Genomic DNA, 19,030 nt, shown 5'->3' on the forward strand with positions numbered 1-19,030 from the left:
CACATCCAGCAGCTTAGCTCTCCATGTGTCTGGGCCTCCATGTGGGTCTCTGTTCCCCCAATCTATCTTCCCATGGTTGAAGTCTCCCATGATTAGTAGTCTGGATCCGTTCTTGCTAGCCACAGAAGCTGCTCTCTCTATTATATTGATGGTGGCCAAGTTGTTTCTATCATATTCCTGTCTGGGTCTTCTGTCATTTGGTGGGGGGTTATATATGACTACTATTATAATTTTCTGTCCTCCAGTTGCTATGGTGCCTGAAATGTAGTCACTGAAACCTTCACAGTTCTGAATTACCATCTCTTCGAAACTCCAACCTTCTCTTAGTAGCAGAGCTACACCACCTCCTCCTCTCCCTTCTCTCTCTTTCCTCACTACATAGTAGCCCTGTGGAAACACTGCGTTTGTTATGATTTTCGTTAACTTTGTTTCTGTGAGTGCTATTATGTCTGGGTTTTCTTCTAGTGCCCATTCTCCAAGTTCACTTGTTTTATTTGAAATCCCGTCTATGTTAGTGTACATTGCCTTGAAGCTCACTTTCTTCTGTTCATTTTCATGTCCCTTTCTTGGCGAGCATTCTGCTGGTGTGGGAAGCTGTTCCGTGGGTGAGAGGATCTGTGAGGTGGTTTGCAGGGTCTCAGAGGATTTTGGGGTGGGGGGTGGGGGTTGAAGGGAAGGGGGGACAGGTAGGGTGTGGGTTAAGGAGGTAGGGGGGACCTGGAGGATACGCAGTGAGGGGGGAGGAGGGATAGAGAGGGTATGGGATGAAGGGGGAGGGGGGGACAGGGGGAAAAAGGAGGGAGGGGGGACATGATGGGAATGGGGAAGGGGTGTCAGGGTCAGAATGGGGTGGGGTGGGAGGGATGGTTGGGTGGGGGCAGGTAGGGTGAGGGGAAGGGAGGGTTTCTATGCAGAGGGGGGTGGTGTGTGTGTGTGTGTGTGTGTGTGTGTGTGTGTGTGTGTGTGTGTGTGTGTGTGTGTGTGTGTGTGTGTGTGTGTGTGTGTGTGTGTACTCATCTATTTGTGCTTGCGGGGGTTGAGCTTTGGCTCTTTGGTCCCGCCTCTTAACTGTCATTCAACTGGTGTACAGATTTCTGAGCCTACTGGGCTCTATCATATCTACATTTGAAACTGTGTATGGAGTCAGCCTCCTTCACATCACTGCCTAATGCATTCCATCCGTTAACTACTCTGACACTGAAAAAGTTCCTTCTAACGTCTCTGTGGCTCATGTGGGTACTCAGTTTCCACCTGTGTCCCCTTGTTCGTGTCCCACCAGTGGTGAATAGTTTATCCTTGTTTACCCGGTCGATTCCTCTGAGGATTTTGTATGTTGTGATCATGTCTCCCCCTACTCTTCTGTCTTCCAGTGTCGTAAGGTGCATTTCCCGCATCCTTTCCTCGTAACTCATGCCTCTTAGTTCTGGGACTAGTCTAGTGGCATACCTGTGGACTTTTTTCAGCACATCCAAATGTACTCACTAGAAAGAAGACGAGAGAGATATCAAATAATATACACCTGGAAGATACTGGAGGGCCAAGTACCAAATCTACACAGTAAAATAACAACGTACTGGAGTGAACGACATGGAAGAAAATGTAGAATAGAACCAATGAAGAGCAGAGGTGCCATAGGCACAATCAGAGAACACTGTATAAACATCAGAGGTCCGCGGTTGTTCAACGTCCTCCCAGCAAGCATAAGAAATATTGCCGGAACAACAGTGGACATTTTCAAGAGGAAACTAGATTTATTCCTCCAAGGAGTGCCGGACCAACCGGGCTGTGGTGGGTATGTGGGCCTGCGGGCCGCTCCAAGCAACAGCCTGGTGGACCAAACTCTCACAAGTCGAGCCTGGCCTCGGGCCGGGCTTGGGGAGTAGAAGAACTCCCAGAACCCCATCAACCAGGTATCAGCTTCGTCTTGTGCTTGAACAGATACGGGCTCCATGCTGGGGCCGCATACTCCAGGATTGGTCTTACATATGTGGTGTACAAGATTCTGAATGATTCCTTACACAGGTTCATGAACGCTGTTCTGATGTTAGCCAGCCTCGTATATGTCGCAGACGTTATTCTTTTTATGTGGGCTTCAGGAGACAGGTTTGGAGTGAAGAAGGGTTATTAACTTCTAGATATTTTTCTCTGTTCGTTTCATTAAGTACTTCATCTCTTATTCTGTATCCTGTGTCTGGCCTCCTGTTTCCACTGCCTAGTTTCATTACTTTGCATTTACTCGGGTTGAACTTTAACAGCCATTTGTTGGACCATTCTTTCAGTCTGTCTAGGTCATCTTGTAGCTTCCTATTATCGTCCTCAGTTTCAATCCTCCTCATAATTTTTGCATCATCGGCAAGCATTGAGAGAAACGATTCTATACCCTCTGGGAGATCATTTACATATATCAGAAACAGTATAGGTCCAAGGACTGACCCCTGCGGGACTCCACTCGTAACGTCTCGCCAATCTGAGACCTCACCCCTCACACTGATTCGTTGTCTCCTGTTGCTTAGGTACTCCTGTATCCAACAGAGTACCTTCCCTTTCACTCCAGTCTGCATATCCAGCTTTTTCACTAGCCTCTTGTGTGGCACTGTATCAAAGGCTTTCTGACAATCCAAAAATATGCAGTCTACCCACCCTTCTCTTTCTTGCCTTATTTTTGTTGCCTGTCGTAGAATTCAAGTAACCCTGTGAGGCAGGACCTGTCATCCCTCAATCCATGTTGGTGCTGTGTTACAAAGTTCTTTCGCTCCAGGTGCTCCACTAGCTTTCTTCGCACAATCTTCTCCATCAGCTTGCATGGTATGCAGGTTAGGGACACTGGCCTGTAATTCAGTGCCTCCTGTCTATCCCCTTTCTTGTATATCAGGACTACGTTAGCTGCTTTCCAAGTTTCTGGCAGTTCCCCTGTTGCCAGAGATTTGTTATACACTATGGAGAGTGGTAGGCATAGTTCTTCTGCTCCTTTCTTTAGTATCCAAGGGGAGATTCCATCTGGGCCTATAGCCTTTGTCACATCCAACTCTAGTAAACACTTCCTTACTTCCCCGCTGGTAATCTCAAACTCTTCCAGTGGTTCCTGGTTAGCTATTCCCTCTCTTATCTCTGGGATTTCTCCTTGTTCTAAGGTGAAGACCTCTTGGAATTTCTTATTTAGTTCCTCACACACTTCTTTGTCGTTTGTAGTGAATCCTTCTGCCCCTATCCTTAATTGCATAACCTGTTCCTTTACTGTTGTTTTTCTCCTAATGTGGCTATGCAGCAATTTAGGCTGATTCTGTGCCTTGCTTGCGTTGTCGTTTTCGTATTGTCTTTCTGCCTCTTTTCTCATCCTGACATATTCATTCCTGGCATTCTGGTATCTTTCTCTGCTCTCCAGTGTACTGTTATTCCTATAGTTTCTCCATGCCCTTTTACTTTGCTGCTTAGCTAGCCTACATCTCTGATTAAACCATGGGTTTCTCATCTTCATTTCACTGTTTTCCTTTTGGGCAGGGACAAACTTGTTTGCTGCGTCCTTGCACTTTTGCGTGATGTAGTCCATCATATCTTGGGCCGTCTTTTCCCTGAGCTCTGTTTCCCATGCTATATCTTTTAGGAATTCTCTTATCTCCTCATGGTTTCCCTTTCGGTATGCTAACCTTTTGGTTTCGGTATCCCTCCTCGAGTTCAATAACCCTTCTTCAACCAGGTACTCAAACACCAATACACTGTGGTCGCTCATTCCTACTGGGGCCTCAAAACCGATTTCTCTTATGTCAGAGTCGTTCAGGGTGAAGACCAGGTCGAGTCTCGCTGGTTCGTCATTTCCTCTCATCCTTTTGGGTTCACTGACATGCTAGGTTAAGAAGTTTCTAGTCACCACCTCCAGTAGTTTGGCTCTCCACGTATCCTCGCCTCCATGTGGTTCCTTGTTCTCCCAATCAATCCCTCCGTGATTGAAGTCCTTCATGAGGAGCAGCTGGGAACTATTTCTACAGGCAGCAGAGGCTGCCCTCTCAATTATAGTGTTAACTGCCATGTTGTTGTTTTCGTACTCTTGACTGGGTCTTCTGTCATTTGATGGAGGGTTATATATTACTGCTGCTACTATCCTTGGTCCTCCCATTGTCATGGTGCCTGCTATGTAGTGTGTGTGTGTGTGTGTGTGTGTGTGTGTGTGTGTGTGTTTACTAGTTGTGTTGTGTTTACTAGTTGTGTTTTTATGGGGGTTGAGCTTTGCTCTTTCGGTCCGCCTCTCAACTGTCAATCAACAATTTACTAACTACTTTTTTTTTTTTTTTTTTTTTTCCCCACACCACACACACACACACCCCAGGAAGCAGCCCGTGACAGCTGACTAACTCCCAGGTACCTATTTACTGCTAGGTAACAGGGGCATTCAGGGTGAAAGAAACTTTGCCCATTTGTTTCTGCCTCGTGCGGGAATCGAACCCGCGCAACAGAATTACGAATCCTGCGCGCTATCCACCAGGCTACGAGGCCCCTACGAGGGTGTGTGTGTGTATGTGTGTGTGTGTGTGTGTGTGTGTGTGTGTGTGTGTGTGTGTGTGTGTGTGTGTGTGTGTGTGTGTGTTTGTGTGTGTGTGTGGGGGGGGAGAAGCAAAGAAAAAAAAGTAGTTAGTAACAGTTAATTGATTGACAGTTCATAGGCGGGCCGAAAGCGCAGACCGCAACCCCCGCAAGCACAACTAGGTGAATACACATTTCTAGCAGGATGGTAAATAAACAGACCAAAGTTGGCGGAGAGGAACAGGAAGACCTATACATGGAATTTATTGCTCAGGCATGGAGGGAACTCAGGGATGAAATGAATGACATGAAGGAAACTATAAGTGAACTGCAGATAACTAAGTGCAGCACATGAGGAGATAAAAAACTAAAAACAGGCCCTCGTCAGACTCTGGCCCAAGAAAGACTTAATTACAGAAGAGGAAAATATGATGAGATGAGGAACTTCCTAAGGGGAATACCATGGGAAACAGAACTCAGAGAAGAATGTACAGGATATGATGGTCTATGTCACGAAGAAATGCCAGGAAGCTGGAGATAGATTTATCCCTGTCCAAAAGGAGAAAAGTGAAAAGCAACAGAAGTTCAACCATGGTTCAACCAGGAATGAAAGATAGCGAAATAATTGAGTAAAAGAACATAGAGAAACTACAGGAATAACAGAACGCCAGAGAGCAGGGAGAGATACAAGGCGGCCAGAAATGAGTACATCATAGTGAGGAGAGAAGCAGAGAGACAGTATGAAAATGACATTATAAGTAAAGCTAAGACCCAACCAAAGCTGCTCCACAGCATATCAGGAGGAAAAACAGCGGTGAAGGAACAAGTGATGAAACAGAGAAAAGGGGAGAATAGATACACAGAGAATGACAAGGAGGTGCGTGAAGAACTCAACAAGAGATTCCAGGAGGTCTTCACAAAAGAACAAGGAGAAGCCCATGAGCTAAATAATCGGGCAAGCCCCTTGCCCGAAACGCATATTGGTGTCTTTAAACGCATATTGGTGTCTTTAGGTATTATATGTACTAGCTCTATCTATAAATCCAACAATATGTTTGTAAATCAACTATGTATGTGCTTTTCCTGAATAAAAATTTATTTATATGTTTATTTATTTATTTATGAATGAGGAGGAGGCAAACCAAGCAATCTTGGAGGATTTTGACCTCACCAGTGATGAGGTCAAAAGCAATCTGAGGGAGCTGAATGTGACAAAGGCTTTTGGGCCTGACGGAATCTTACCGTGGATTCTAAAAGAAGGTGCAGAAGCACTAAGCGTGCCACTCTTTATATAACAAGTCACTGGAAACGGGAGACCTACCAGAAAGCTGGAAGACAACTAATGAAGTTCCCATATAGAAAAGGGTGACAGGCAAGAGGCACTGAACTACAGGCCAGTTTCCCTAACTTGTATACCATGCAAGGTGATGGAAAAGATCTTGAGAATAGGGCTCATAGAGCATCTGGAGGGAAATAGCTTTATAACACACCACTAGCATGGGTTCAGAGATGGTAAATCGTGCCTCACAGGGTTAATAGAGTTCTATGACCAAGCAACAAAAATTAGGCAAGAAAGGGAAGGGTGGGCAGACTACCTTTTCTTGGACTGTCAGAAAGCTTTTGACACAGTACCCCATAAAAGGCTGTTACGAAAGTTGGAGCAACAGGCAGGAGTAAAAGGTAAAGTGCTCTAGTGGATAAGGGAGTATCTAAGCAATAGCAAACAGCAAGTAACTGTGAGGGGGAAAAGACATCAGAGTGGCGAAATGTCACCAGCGGAGTCCCACAGGGCTCTGTACTTGGCCCCATCCTGTTTCTAATATATGTAAATGACCTTCCAGAGGGTATAGACACATTCCTCTAGGTCTTAACAATATAGCAAGGAGAAGCCCCTTGTGGGAAATCTACTGGTGATTAATTTATTTAAATTTTCGATTAGTTTAAAGCAGACTGTATTTTATTTATTTTTATTACTTATTTTTAATTTCAAAGTGGACTGTATGTATGAAGTATTATCACCAGTAAATTCCTTCACATAAACCTGGGGGTTCAAATATTCAGTTAATGAAACGGTTGATTCCCGACTCCAGCCTTAAATATTTAGATGTAAGCAAGCACCATATTGATTTTGTTATTATTTTTATTATTATACAGTCTTTAACGCAATCTATTTGAGTTAAAAATATAACCCACCCCGCAGGACCTGGAGTCGTGCATCATCACCAACTACTCCCTTAACCTAACATTTATGGCCAAAATAGGTAATGGGTAATAGAGAAAAATAGTGAGCACTTCCCTGTGGTTGTCGTGGTCGAAGACGTCCTTTCTTAATTGTACTAGAGCTGCCTTCCCAGGCTAGTGAGTCCCATCTGCCTGATGCAACTGGTTTTAAGGCGCCAGAGGCCCGCCTTTGCCCCTTCTCCACTTCATAGTGTTAGTATGATTGGTATAAACCTGACATAACCTTTCCATCTAGGTGTGCCAGGGTTTATTAACTGAGGTCGGAAATTTCCAAAATTATTCCAGGAGAGAGAAACACAGATCGATGTCCACTGTTTAGGACTAACGTACACTGATGTTCCCGCTCGAAGTCATAGGTTGAGATTAGGTTACTAACACGTCTGCACATCTCTTCGTGCAGTACGAATATCCAGTATTAGAGTTGCAGGTATTGAATACTAGTAGGCGTTTCAGTGTCCTGCTAATTCGGGTATTAGTGAATTTATTCAGTTATAATATTATTTAAGGGGTTGTTTGCCCAACAAAGATATTCAGCCATAATTACTCAAAAGTATAATACTGTTTGAGTTTTATTCAGCACTGCTCTGCACAGTCCCCCTCTGCTGCCCTTACCAGATGTGAGTTCCTTTCCGCAGGAGTGTTCCCTTCTGGGTTTGCAGGTCGATTTGGCCCTTAAGTGACGTCATTTCCTACCAACTCCAAAGGAGCCAGCTTTTCTAACATTTTGAGGGTAGTCCCCAGCAGCGATCCCCCTAACCCAGAGCCTAACAACACAACCCCTAACAAGCAGCAACCCCCAGCTAAGAAGGTGAGCATGCAACCCCCCCCCCCCCCTCACCACCATGAGGAGCCAGACCCCAAGCCGAGGCAGAGGGACCCCGAACAGTAGAGCCAGAATTCCTACACTAAGCCGCAATAAGACACCTGACAGGGGGAGATCCTCGTCGACCTCCCGCTGGAAAGAATCCAAGACTCCCTCCCACCCTCACAGGAGGCCCCAGGCCCCCAGCTAGGGGCGCCCCCGGGCCAACACCCCAGCCAGGTCTGGCCCGGGAGGCAACAGATCCAGGTCGTCAGACCGTTCAAGCCCAGGGAGCCGGAGACGAGTCAAAGCCAACCAGCGACGCCCGTCAGGAGGCCGAGGCGGCAGGAACGGGTGGAAAGATTTTTTTTTTTTTGAGATATATACAAGAGTTGTTACATTCTTGTACAGCCACTACTACGCGTAGCGTTTCGGGCAGGTCCCTGGAATACGATCCCCTGCCGCGAAGAATTGTTTTTTCATCCAAGTACACATTTTACTGTTGCGTTAAACAGAGGCTACAGTTAAGGAATTTCGCCCAGTAAATCCTCCCCGGCCAGGATACGAACCCATGACATAGCGCTCGCGGAACGCCAGGCGAGTGTCTTACCACTACACCACGGAGACTGTCGGGAGAGGTTGGTCTGGAGGAAGAGGGAGGAGAGGAGGAGGTCGCGCTTGGTAAGGCAGACAATAGTGACGGAGGTCAGGATCACGGCCCCTGAGCGGGAACTCCTGAGCAAAGGTTTCACCTTGGTGACAGGACCCCCTCGGCACAGAGAAGGATTCAGATCGTCCACCAGACTCTAGAGACCCTAGAGGCTCAGATCAATTCGGCCTGGAGTGGCCTCCGGTCAGGGAAACCAGCCCTGGAACCGCCCCCACACCAGAAGTGGTCACCCCCCTCCCTATTGACCCATAACCTAAACCACCACCAGCCTAGACCCCAGACCCCTTTCAGACTAAACGGCCTACGTGACCAGATGAACCTTTTGACTTCTTTCCTAGAGATACAGGTAGCAGAGCGCTGCCACTTCAACCTCCAACCGGAGCACCATGCAGCCCTGTGAAGACTTGAAGAAAGAAGGGACGTAGTCGTTAAGCAAGCGGAGAAGGGCAGGACAGTGATCCTCTGGGAAAAGACAAACTACAAAACAGAAATGAAAAGTCACCTAGCGTATGGGACCACGTATCAACCAGTAGAGAATGGGCAGATGGCCCTGAGGAATGCTCAGACCCGCAGTAGGTCCTAAGTTATGGAGTTTTTCAGAAATGAGAGCAGGAAGGGTTATCTTGAGGTTATCTTGAGATGATTTTGGGGCTTTTTTAGTGTCCCCGCGGCCCGGTCCTCGACCAGGCCTCCACCCCCAGGAAACAGCCCGTGACAGCTGACTAACACCCAGGTACCTATTTTACTGCTAGGTAACAGGGGCATAGGGTGAAAGAAACTCTGCCCATTGTTTCTCGCCGGCGCCTGGGATCGAACCCAGGACCACAGGATCACAAGTCCAGTGTGCTGTCCGCTCGGCCGACCGGCTCCCGACCGGCTTGAGGGTATCCTCATACCGGAAGCAAGAGATTTCTTCCTGGCTTTCAAGTCAGAGCTTCCGAACCTCTACCTCCTCCCGAAAATCCACAAAGGAGTAGACCCAATCACGGGTACCTGGCCGGGACGCCCGGTGCTGAACGGATGTAAAGCTCCAACGAGACCTGTGGATAGGATCTGCACTGCTCTACTGAATCCCCTCCTACGCCTCCTGGAGGAGAGGTTAGTGGACACAACAGACTTCCTGGTCAAGTTAGAGGAAGTTAACCACACATGGGGCCAACTCCCCCAGGAAACCACCCTTTTCTCCTTGGATATAGTGTCCCTATACCCGAGCCTCCCCCAGCGGGAAGGAGCAACGGTTGTAGCAGATTTTTTCGAAGCAAACGCACACAGGATAAAGCAAGACCTACGTGACGCAGGAGTCCGGACCCCACCCTCAAGAGCACTCATGATAGAGGCAATCCTACACATCATGCGGGATACCATCCTCACCTTTGACAACAACACCTCAAGGCAAATCAAAGGCACGGCGATAGGAGTGTCAAGCAGTGTAGCGATTGCCGAGATTTTCGTACACGTTTTCTTTGAATCACAAAGGACCCGGTACCAAGGCAGACCGCCAATATACTACCGCTACATAGACGACATATTTGGGATCATGATAGGTCCACCGGAGAACCTAAGCGCCTTCCACACATGGGCTAACTCCATCCATCCAAACCTGAGGTTCACAATGGAACACAACGCAAGGGACCTGAGTTTCCTGGACACAACAATCTCCATAAACACAGCGACCAGACGACTAGAGACGAAGGCCTACTACAAATCAACTAACTTACATACCTACCTGCAGTACGACTCTAGTCACCTGCTCCCACTGAAGAACTCATTCCCAACTCCCTGTGCCTTAGACTGAAACGCATCAATAGCTGCGATCAGACCCTGAAATCACAGGTAGAGGGCCTCTGGGACATGTTCCGGAAGCGGGATTACCCTGAGGAAGTTCTTCACAGAGCGGCACAAGGCATCCGATCAAAGTCAAGGGAGGAACTCCTCCAACCGGTGCAACGCAAGAAACTGGGTAGGGATATACTCGTAGCCACGTATTTCGATGGCCTCGAAGGCCCACTGAAAACGGCAATGAAACACCTTTGGGCTTGGCTGCAACGAACGTTTGGGGAACACCTGTCCTGGCACAGATTTACCCAGGACCCACCCATGTTGGCCTGGAGGAGGAACAAATCCTTGAGGGACCGCCTAGTGTCCACAGTATTCCGCTAGCAGGTAATACACATAATGGGGATGACTACTAATGGCCATAAATCTGTACAAAACCCATTAGCCGCCCCAGACCCGCGCACCAATAACGGGAATAAGGTAGCACACGCAATCAACTGGATCCCTGGCAGTTAAAGGTTCGTTAAAAACCTATTAGCTGACCAAGACCCACCAGCAACATGGGGACAACTTCCCGGGACCCTGGGAATAAGGCCAGGCGGCGCCCCGGGAATCTCAAGCATAAAGGTGGTCTCAACCAGAAGGCATTAAATGAACACAGGACACCAGGTTGAGTTAGATGCCCGACAAGTACACCAAAAAGGACAGTACACGATGAAGGGAAACTACCTCCCTAGAAAGTCTAGACAAAAAGACCAAGGAGTCGACATAACAACAAGTTTAACTCTGGAGACGCAAATAAATAGAATATTGATAGTAGCATACTCTACATTAGCGAAAGATATATAACATTAGGATCGTAAATAAGGAGGCATTTAGATCTCCGTACACCACCTACGTTTTGGAGCATGTCACACCATCATTGTGCCCTCATCTAATGAAATACATAAGGTAACTCGAAAATATTCTGGATTTTGCATCAAGGCTCGTCCCCAGAACTACGAGGGATGGGGTATGAAGAAAGACTGAAGGAACTGAACCTGACTAGGCTAGAAAAAAGAGAAGTGAGGTAAGGACATGAAAGAGACGTAATTCTTGCAGGCAGGAATAGAGGAAATATTCACAATGAATTCCCAGTGTACAAGATGATATGGATGGAAGCTTGAGACTCAGATGATTCATAAGATGTTGGAAACACTTCTTTTAGCATAAATGTAGTGGGGGAAATAGAATGAATTAAACGATCAGGTTATGGAATCAAACTCGAATCATAATTTTAAAAGTAGATATGATAGGGAAATAAGTCAGGAGTCATTACATTAGACAACCGGCGGATGGAAAATAGGGGTCCAAGAGCTAATACTAGATCCTGCAAGCAAAAAAAGGTGCGTATAATCGCACGACGACGACGACGGGGCTCGGAGAGCTGCTGGGTCGTTCCATCATTACGAAGATGACAGTGTTGGAGAGAGCTGTGGACGTGCGGTTCCTGATACCATAAAAATACCCAGACCAGTAGCAGAAGGTAGAAAGTGACGATTATTGAAAACTATACGAATCTGGGAAATTTTTTTAGCAAGTGTAACCAAACGAAGCCGGTGAGAATCAAAACAAACAAAATTGGTGGGATGTGAGGAGATTGTCAGTGTCTGCAAGAGAAGAAAGTTTGAAGGATTTAATTGAGAAACGCATTGGGAAAGGTTTCCTTGCCAGGTTACAGAAAGTTGAGGATTTGCTAGAGAGCTTTAAAGATTATTTTTTTAGTTAGAAAATAAAATGAAAATATTAAAAATAAGATTAATATTTTAAAAGGAAGTGTGTTGCAGCAGGAGAAGGAAAATTATCAGGTTTGACTGGTGAGGTAAAGAGACAGGTGGGAAAAATTATCAGCTTGATTGATGAGATAAAGAGACAGGTGGTACAAATATCAGGTGACTGATGAGGTAAAGAGTCAGGTGGGACAAATTATCAGGTTGACTGATGAGGTAAAGAGACAGGTGGGACAAATTATCAGGTTGACTGATGAGGTAAAGAGGACAGGTGAGACATATTATCAGCTTAGTGATGAGGAAAAGAGACAGGTGGGACAAATTATCAGCTTGACTGATGAGGTAAAGAGACAGGTGAGACATATTATCAGCTTAAGTGATGAGGAAAAGAGACAGGTGGGACAAATTATCAGCTTGACTGATGAGGTAAAGAGACAGGTGAGGCATATTATCAGCTTAAGTGATGGGGTAAAGAGACAGGTGGAACAAATCAAGAAACAAGTGAATAAATGTAAGACGTGTAAGAGTAAGTAATGGAAAATGAAGGAGGATGAGTTTGAAGAATTTAACAGGAAGACAGACAAATATGGAGGACACAGAACAACCCAAGGTGCTTATCTTTCCACCACAGTTCCAGCATATTGTTATATTCACTTTTCTAGCAGTCGCTTCATGCAATGACGAAATGAAACACATCGATTTTCTTCCTTCCTGCCCTCACTCAGCTGCATATTCCAGCATAATGTGCTAGCTAGAGTTGGGCTAGTGTAGTATTATCTGTGTTCAAAATATGCCCCTTGCTTAATACTGGAGACATCAGTGTCTACACAACATTTTCGGAAAATCCTTTGGGATCGTTTTTTGTAACATCCACATCGGTCTCAGAATACAGGATTTATTTAATGTAGAAGCTATGTGATGTTTGAAGGATACACGTCCTTTGAACAGCACGAGTGACATCATGCACAACCCTCTGCACAGCACGAGTGACATCATGCACAACCCTCTGCACGCACGAGTGACATCATGCACAACCCTCTGCACAGCACGAGTGACATCATGCACAACCCTCTGCACAGCACGAGTGACATCATGCACAGACCCTCTGCACAGCACGAGTGACATCATGCACAACCCTCTGCACAGCGCGAGTGACATCATGCACAAACCCTCTGCACAGCACGAGTGACATCATGCACAACCCTCTGCACAGCACGAGTGACATCATGCACAACCCTCTGCACAGCACGAGTGACATCATGCACAACCCTCTGCACAGCACGAGTGACATCATGCACAACCCTCTGCACAGCACGAGTGACATCATGCACAACCCTCTGCACAGCACGAGTGACATCCTGCAAAGCACGAGTGACATCAATGCAACAACCCTCTGCACAGCACGAATGACATCATGCACAACCCTCTGCACAGCACGAGAGACATCATGCACAACCCTCTGCACAGCACGAGTGACATCATGCACAACCCTCTGCACAGCATGAGTGACATCATGCACAACCCTCTGCACAGCACGAGTGACATCATGCACAACCCTCTGCACAGCACGAGTGACATCATGCACAACCCTCTGCACAGCACGAGAGACATCATGCACAACCCTCTGCACAGCACGAGTGACATCATGCACAACCCTCTGCACAGCACGAGTGACATCATGCACAACCCTCTGCACAGCACGAGTGACATCATGCACAACCCTCTGCACAGCACGAGTGACATCATGCACAAACCCTCTGCGCCGCGCGAGTGACATCTTGCTGAACACTCTGCACAGTACGAGTGACATCAAGCAGAACACTACACAGCACGAGTGACATCAAGCAGAACACTCCTGCACAGCACGAGTGACATCAAGCAGAACACTCTGCACGAGCACGAGTGACATCAAGCAGGACACTCTGCAACAGCACGAGTGACATCAAGCAGAACACTCTGCACAGTATGCGTGACATCACACGCTCAACATTCTGCACAGCACGAATGACCTCAAGCACAAACACTGCTCAGCACGAGTGACATCCAGGTAGAACACTCTGTACAGCACGAGTGACATCAAGCTCAACACTGCACAGCACGCGTGACATCAAGCTCAACATTCTGCACAGCACGAATGACCTTAAGCTCAACACTTTTCACAGCACGAGCGACATCAAGCAGAACACTTTTGTACAGTACGAGTGACATCAAACTCAACATTCTGCACAGCACGAGTGACATTAAGCTCAAACATTCTGCACAGCACGAATGACCTCAAGTTCAACACTCTGCACAGCATGAGTGACATCAAGCTCAACACTTGACATCAAGCTTAATTCAGCAGATGCTGAAGACATCGTGCGAGAATTCCCATAGATTCTGTAACGAGAACCTTGCCTTATGTTTTGTTTGCTGCTCGAGAGGGGGTTACAAAGTTCACTGGGTTGTTCTCCTTTTGAGTTAGTCTTTGGCCATAAGGTTCGTCCGACCCTTGCAACATGTTACAGGAGAATCTGTTAGGGAATGTAACGTTGACAGAAGGTTCGGCTTTCTTTGCGCAACACCACCAGAGACTCTAGGACTGCAAGGCGGCTGCACTAAAGTATCTTGGGAAGGCCCAAGCAAATATGAAAGAACGACACGATGCTAAGGCTAAGTTGCGGGTATTTCAGCCTGGTGACCCAGTCCTGGTATTAAAGCCTCGACTAGGGAACAATATGTCTCACAAGTACGAAGGCCCTATATTGTGACAGAAAATTTTAAGGCTGGGGACCTCACGTACAACGTGAGGCACTCTGACAAGCGTAACCAGGTGATGCTTTGTACACTTGAACCGGCTGAAGAAGTTCCAGGGCTCCTGGCCCGTTGCACTAACCAATGTTTCCTTTTCCTGTGAGGGAGGGGAATGATTGTTTCTTGGGACCCAACTAATCTCATTCTCAATAATTTTAGTTCTGTAAATGCTGTGGAGGAGGGACTGTCCCATTTGCAGATGGCCCAACGTGAAGAGGTGCAGTCGTTGCTTGACGAATTCTCCAGTCTGTACGGGGAGGTCCCGACCCAGACTGATGCGATCTACCATGATGTCAAGTTGACGAACTACACCCCCATTCGCCTTCAAGCCTATTGGATGAGTCTGGAAAAAGAAGGCCATTGTACGGAAAGAGGTCGACTTCCTGCTTCAGCACGACCTCATCCGGCCGAGCCAGGGCTCTTGGTGCTCGCCCTGCCTTTTGGTCCCCAAACCAGACGGCTCCCTGGCGGTTATGCACCGACTATTGGCAGCTCAAGAAGGTGACCATTGGTGGATGCCTATCCGCTGCCCCTCCTAGAAGACTGCATCGACGAGATCGGAAACGCCACATACGTCTCGAAATTCGATCTCTAGAGAGGTTACTATCAGATCCCGCTCACCGAACATGCCAAGCAACTAACTGCGGTCGTGACACCCGATGGGTGTCTTCGAGTATCAAGTGTTACCGTTCGGCTTGTGTAATGCCCCTGCCACGTTCCAGAGGCTAATGAACTCTCTGCTCGCTAATGTGCCAAGTTCTCGGGCGTATTTAGATGACATTGTGTTTTTTGATAGTAATTGGACTGAGCACATAGCTAGGTTATGCCAGATGTTCACTGTTCTGAAAAGTGCAAATTTATCTCAAAATGAAAAAAAGTGTTATTTTGGCCAAGGCACAGTGACGTACCTCGGTTACAAAGTGGGCCAAGGAAAAGTGTTACCTCGGCAAGATAAAATCAGTGCAATTCTGGAGTATTCAGTGCTCCGATCTAAAAGGGACGTTCAAAGGTTTATCGATATGTGTGCGTACTACCGACGCTTTTGTCAGAACTTTTCCAGTGTCCGCCACTCCTCTCATGGACTTGTTGTAGAAGGCCGTTAAATTTAAGTGGTCAACAGATTGTGCAGAGGCGTTTAAAAATTTGAAATTGATCTTAGCTTCCGCCCTGTGCTTGCTAGTCCAAGGTTCGACCGACCGTTTAAAATTCATGTTGATGCGTCTGACTCAGGTGCTGGTGCAGTGTTGTTGCAAACTGGGGATGATCATGTGGGCCACCCAGTGTACTATTATTCTGTGAAATTTGACAAGGCACAACGCAATTATTCAGTGGTAGAAAAAGAAGTGTTGGCGCTAGTGTTAACATGTAAAAAGTTTCAAATATATTTAAAAGGTAATATAGTGGAAGTGTACATGGACCATTACCCACTGGTGTTTATACGCCAGATGAAGACGGAAAGTAAACGCATCCTCAGGTGGGCATTGTACCTACAGGACTTTAATCTTTCCATTACCCACGTACCGGGCCAGCTTAACGTGATAGCCGATGCGCTGTCCCGGTTACCGGAGAAATATTCATCTGAGCCACAAGGAGCCATATACCAACTGTCATGCTTTAGTTATTTTTTTAGGTTCTCCTGTGACATTAAATATTCCGTGTCAAATTTATTTACTTTCCCGTTTTATTTTTTTGTATGTGCTTTATCTTTGTGAGAGCACACACCTTTTTGTGAGTGCTTTTTCTTTCAGAAAATTAATTTTTTGTGTGCTTTTTCTTTCAGAGAATTCCTTTGTGCTTTTTCTTGCAGATAAATTTTTGTTTTTGGTTGATTTTCTTTTATTGCATAGATTTTCCTTTTTATTCTCTGTATACTCTTACAAAAAATATGACTACTATTCTAGTAGCTACATTTTTTTTCTCTGAAGGGGTGAGGAGTGTTACGACCCTGGGTTCCTTAGTTGGAAACCAGAGGTCAAATTGAGCTCTAAATAATTACTTTACATTAAATGATATTACTGCTGATGCGTTTTTGTTCCTATCTTCTTTGCCAGATGTAAGATGAATCTTGTTTCTCACAGAGCATTAAGACTCTGGGCTTGTTGATTATTAAATATTGAACTAGTTATCAGCTATGTTTAGAAATGATTTAAGTAAATAGTAAAGTATGTCTGAGTAAACTTGGAATGATGGCTGCTGTATGATTAGCTGAGTATCCAGCCGGCAGCGATCAGAGTGAGGGAGTGGAGAGGCTGCTTCCTCCTTCTCTGGAGTACTGTGCTTGGGTAAATACGTTTTCTGTGTGGCTCTGTCTCCTCCTCTTCCTTTACCCCATGCTGGGGTTGTTTCTCAAATAAGTTATTTAGTATTAAGGTATCGTGCTACAAGCTAGGTGTGTGTGTTTGATTTATAAGTATTGTGTAGTATAAGCCAGTGTTTTGGGCATCCCTAAGTGTTTGTGTTGTGACTAGGGTACCACGTGGAGCTTAGTTACCCCAGGCTGCTTCAAGCCTTTCATGTGCCTCTCTTCAAGTAGACTTTACCCTAGTGTTGTCCAAGTGTAAGCCTTGTATCCTGCCTAAGTGGACCAAAGTAGTTAACGTAAGATAGTGTGGTAAAGTGTTGTTATTATTGTAATGTATATGGGGGGTTGTTAGAGGGTTTAATAAATAAGTTAGTTTTTAGGTGTATCCATTAATCCTGTTAAAGTGGTGTAGATGATTGTATACTAGATAGATAGGCCCGGCCTATCTATTCCACTATTTTTGATACATCTTGATTCTAGCTATTGGCCCTTCTCATTAATACTCCATACTTCCCATAACAAGTAACTAATTCATAACAACAACACTGCACAGCATGAGTGACATCAAGCAGAACACTGTGCACAGCAAGAGTGACATCAAGCAGAACACTGCACAGCATGAGTGATATCAAGCTCAACATTCTGCACAGCACGAGTGACATCAAGCACAACACTCTGCACAGGCATATAACATTGTACCCTTGAGGTTACCTTGAGGTGCTTCCGGGGCTTAGCGTCCCCGCGGCCCGATCGTCGACCAGGCCTCCTGGTTGCCGGACTGATCAACCAAGCTGTTGGACGCAGCTGCTCGCAGCCTGACGTATGAGTCACAGCCTGGTTGATCAGGTTATATATATATATACCCTGCATTTAGGTCTGCGAACCTCTGCCTTAATTTTCAGAATTTTCCGTTTTGTCAGTTGTGTCCTCAATTGGAGACTGTCGACACCAGAGACGAGTAACAAATGTGCTCCGTGGAGCTGGTCCCGACCCCTGGCGAGCGTTGGGGGCGAGAGCAGCTCCCTTAATCCTATAATGAACATGCATTGTGCATCCTTTACTATTCGTTGCGTGAGGGAAAGGCTGTGGCTCCAAGCGCTGCAGACACTTCCACTCCGCGAGGCCCACCACTCCTGGATTGTACCTGGATGGGGTTCTGGGAGTTCTTCTACTCCCGAAGCCAGGCTTGACTTGTGAGAGCTTGACCCATCAAGCTGTTCCTTGGAGCGGCCCGCAGGTCAACATATCCACCACAGCCAGGTTTGACCGGCACTTTTAGACGAAAACTATCACGTTTTCTCTTGATGATGTCCACGTTTGTTTCGACAATATATCTTATACTCTCTGGGAGTATGTTGAACAACTGTGGATCTCTTATGTTCATTCAATAGTCTCTGACTGTGCCTATGGCACCTCTGCCCTACACTGATTCTACTGTGCATTTTCTTCCATATCGTTCACTCCAGTATGTTGTTATTTTACTGTGTAGATTTGGGACCAGACCCTCCAGTATTTTCAATGTGTATTTCATGCTCGTATTTTCATTCTGGTAATTCATGCAAGGTAATTTTTCATGCTGATTTTTGTGTCATCTGCTAAGGATGATACGAAGCTATGACTTGTATTTTTGTCAACATCTGATATAATAATAAGGAAAAGCAGTGGTGCAAGGACTGTACCCTGTGGACCGGAGATTTTAACTCTGGGTTAACAATCGCTTGGATTCCATTTTATTTGGTTGACTGTTACTCGTTGTGTTCTGATCGACAGAAAACTGAATATACACCATTCAATTTTTCCTGTTATTACAATTGACTTCATTTTGTGTGCTATTACTCCATATTCACATTTATCAAATGCCTTTGTGAAGTCCGTATACACCACATCTGTATTTTGTTTTCTTCTAATGCCTCAGTGATTTTGTCGTAGTGGTTAAGTAGTTGCGAGAGGCTTGATCTTTCCGCTCTAAATCCATGTTAGCCTGGGTTGTGGAGGTCATTGGTCTCCATGAAACTTGTTAACTGACTGCTGATCACTCCCTCAAATACTTTTATTATGTGGGATGTTAGTGCATCTGGTCTATAATTCTTAACTAATTCTTTGCTCCCTCTCTTGTGTAGAGGAGCTATGTTTGCTGATTTAAGCGCATCTGGAAGCACCCC

The 19,030-nt window shown here is 46.0% G+C and overlaps 1 protein-coding gene across 1 annotated transcript in view; it reads left to right on the plus strand.

The window, feature by feature from the left end:
• LOC138358644 (uncharacterized) overlaps positions 1–19,030 on the plus strand; it is a 73,358-nt gene that overhangs the window by 11,364 nt on the left and 42,964 nt on the right. Inside the window, exon 3 of the mRNA XM_069316711.1 lies at positions 11,936–12,299. Within this exon, the coding sequence (XP_069172812.1) occupies positions 11,936–12,299 (364 nt within the window). The remainder of the gene's footprint in view (positions 1–11,935; positions 12,300–19,030) is intronic.

The sequence above is a fragment of the Procambarus clarkii genome, chromosome 85, assembly GCF_040958095.1.
Source record: "Procambarus clarkii isolate CNS0578487 chromosome 85, FALCON_Pclarkii_2.0, whole genome shotgun sequence".
In the NCBI taxonomy this organism is placed as follows: Eukaryota; Metazoa; Arthropoda; class Malacostraca; order Decapoda; family Cambaridae; genus Procambarus; species Procambarus clarkii.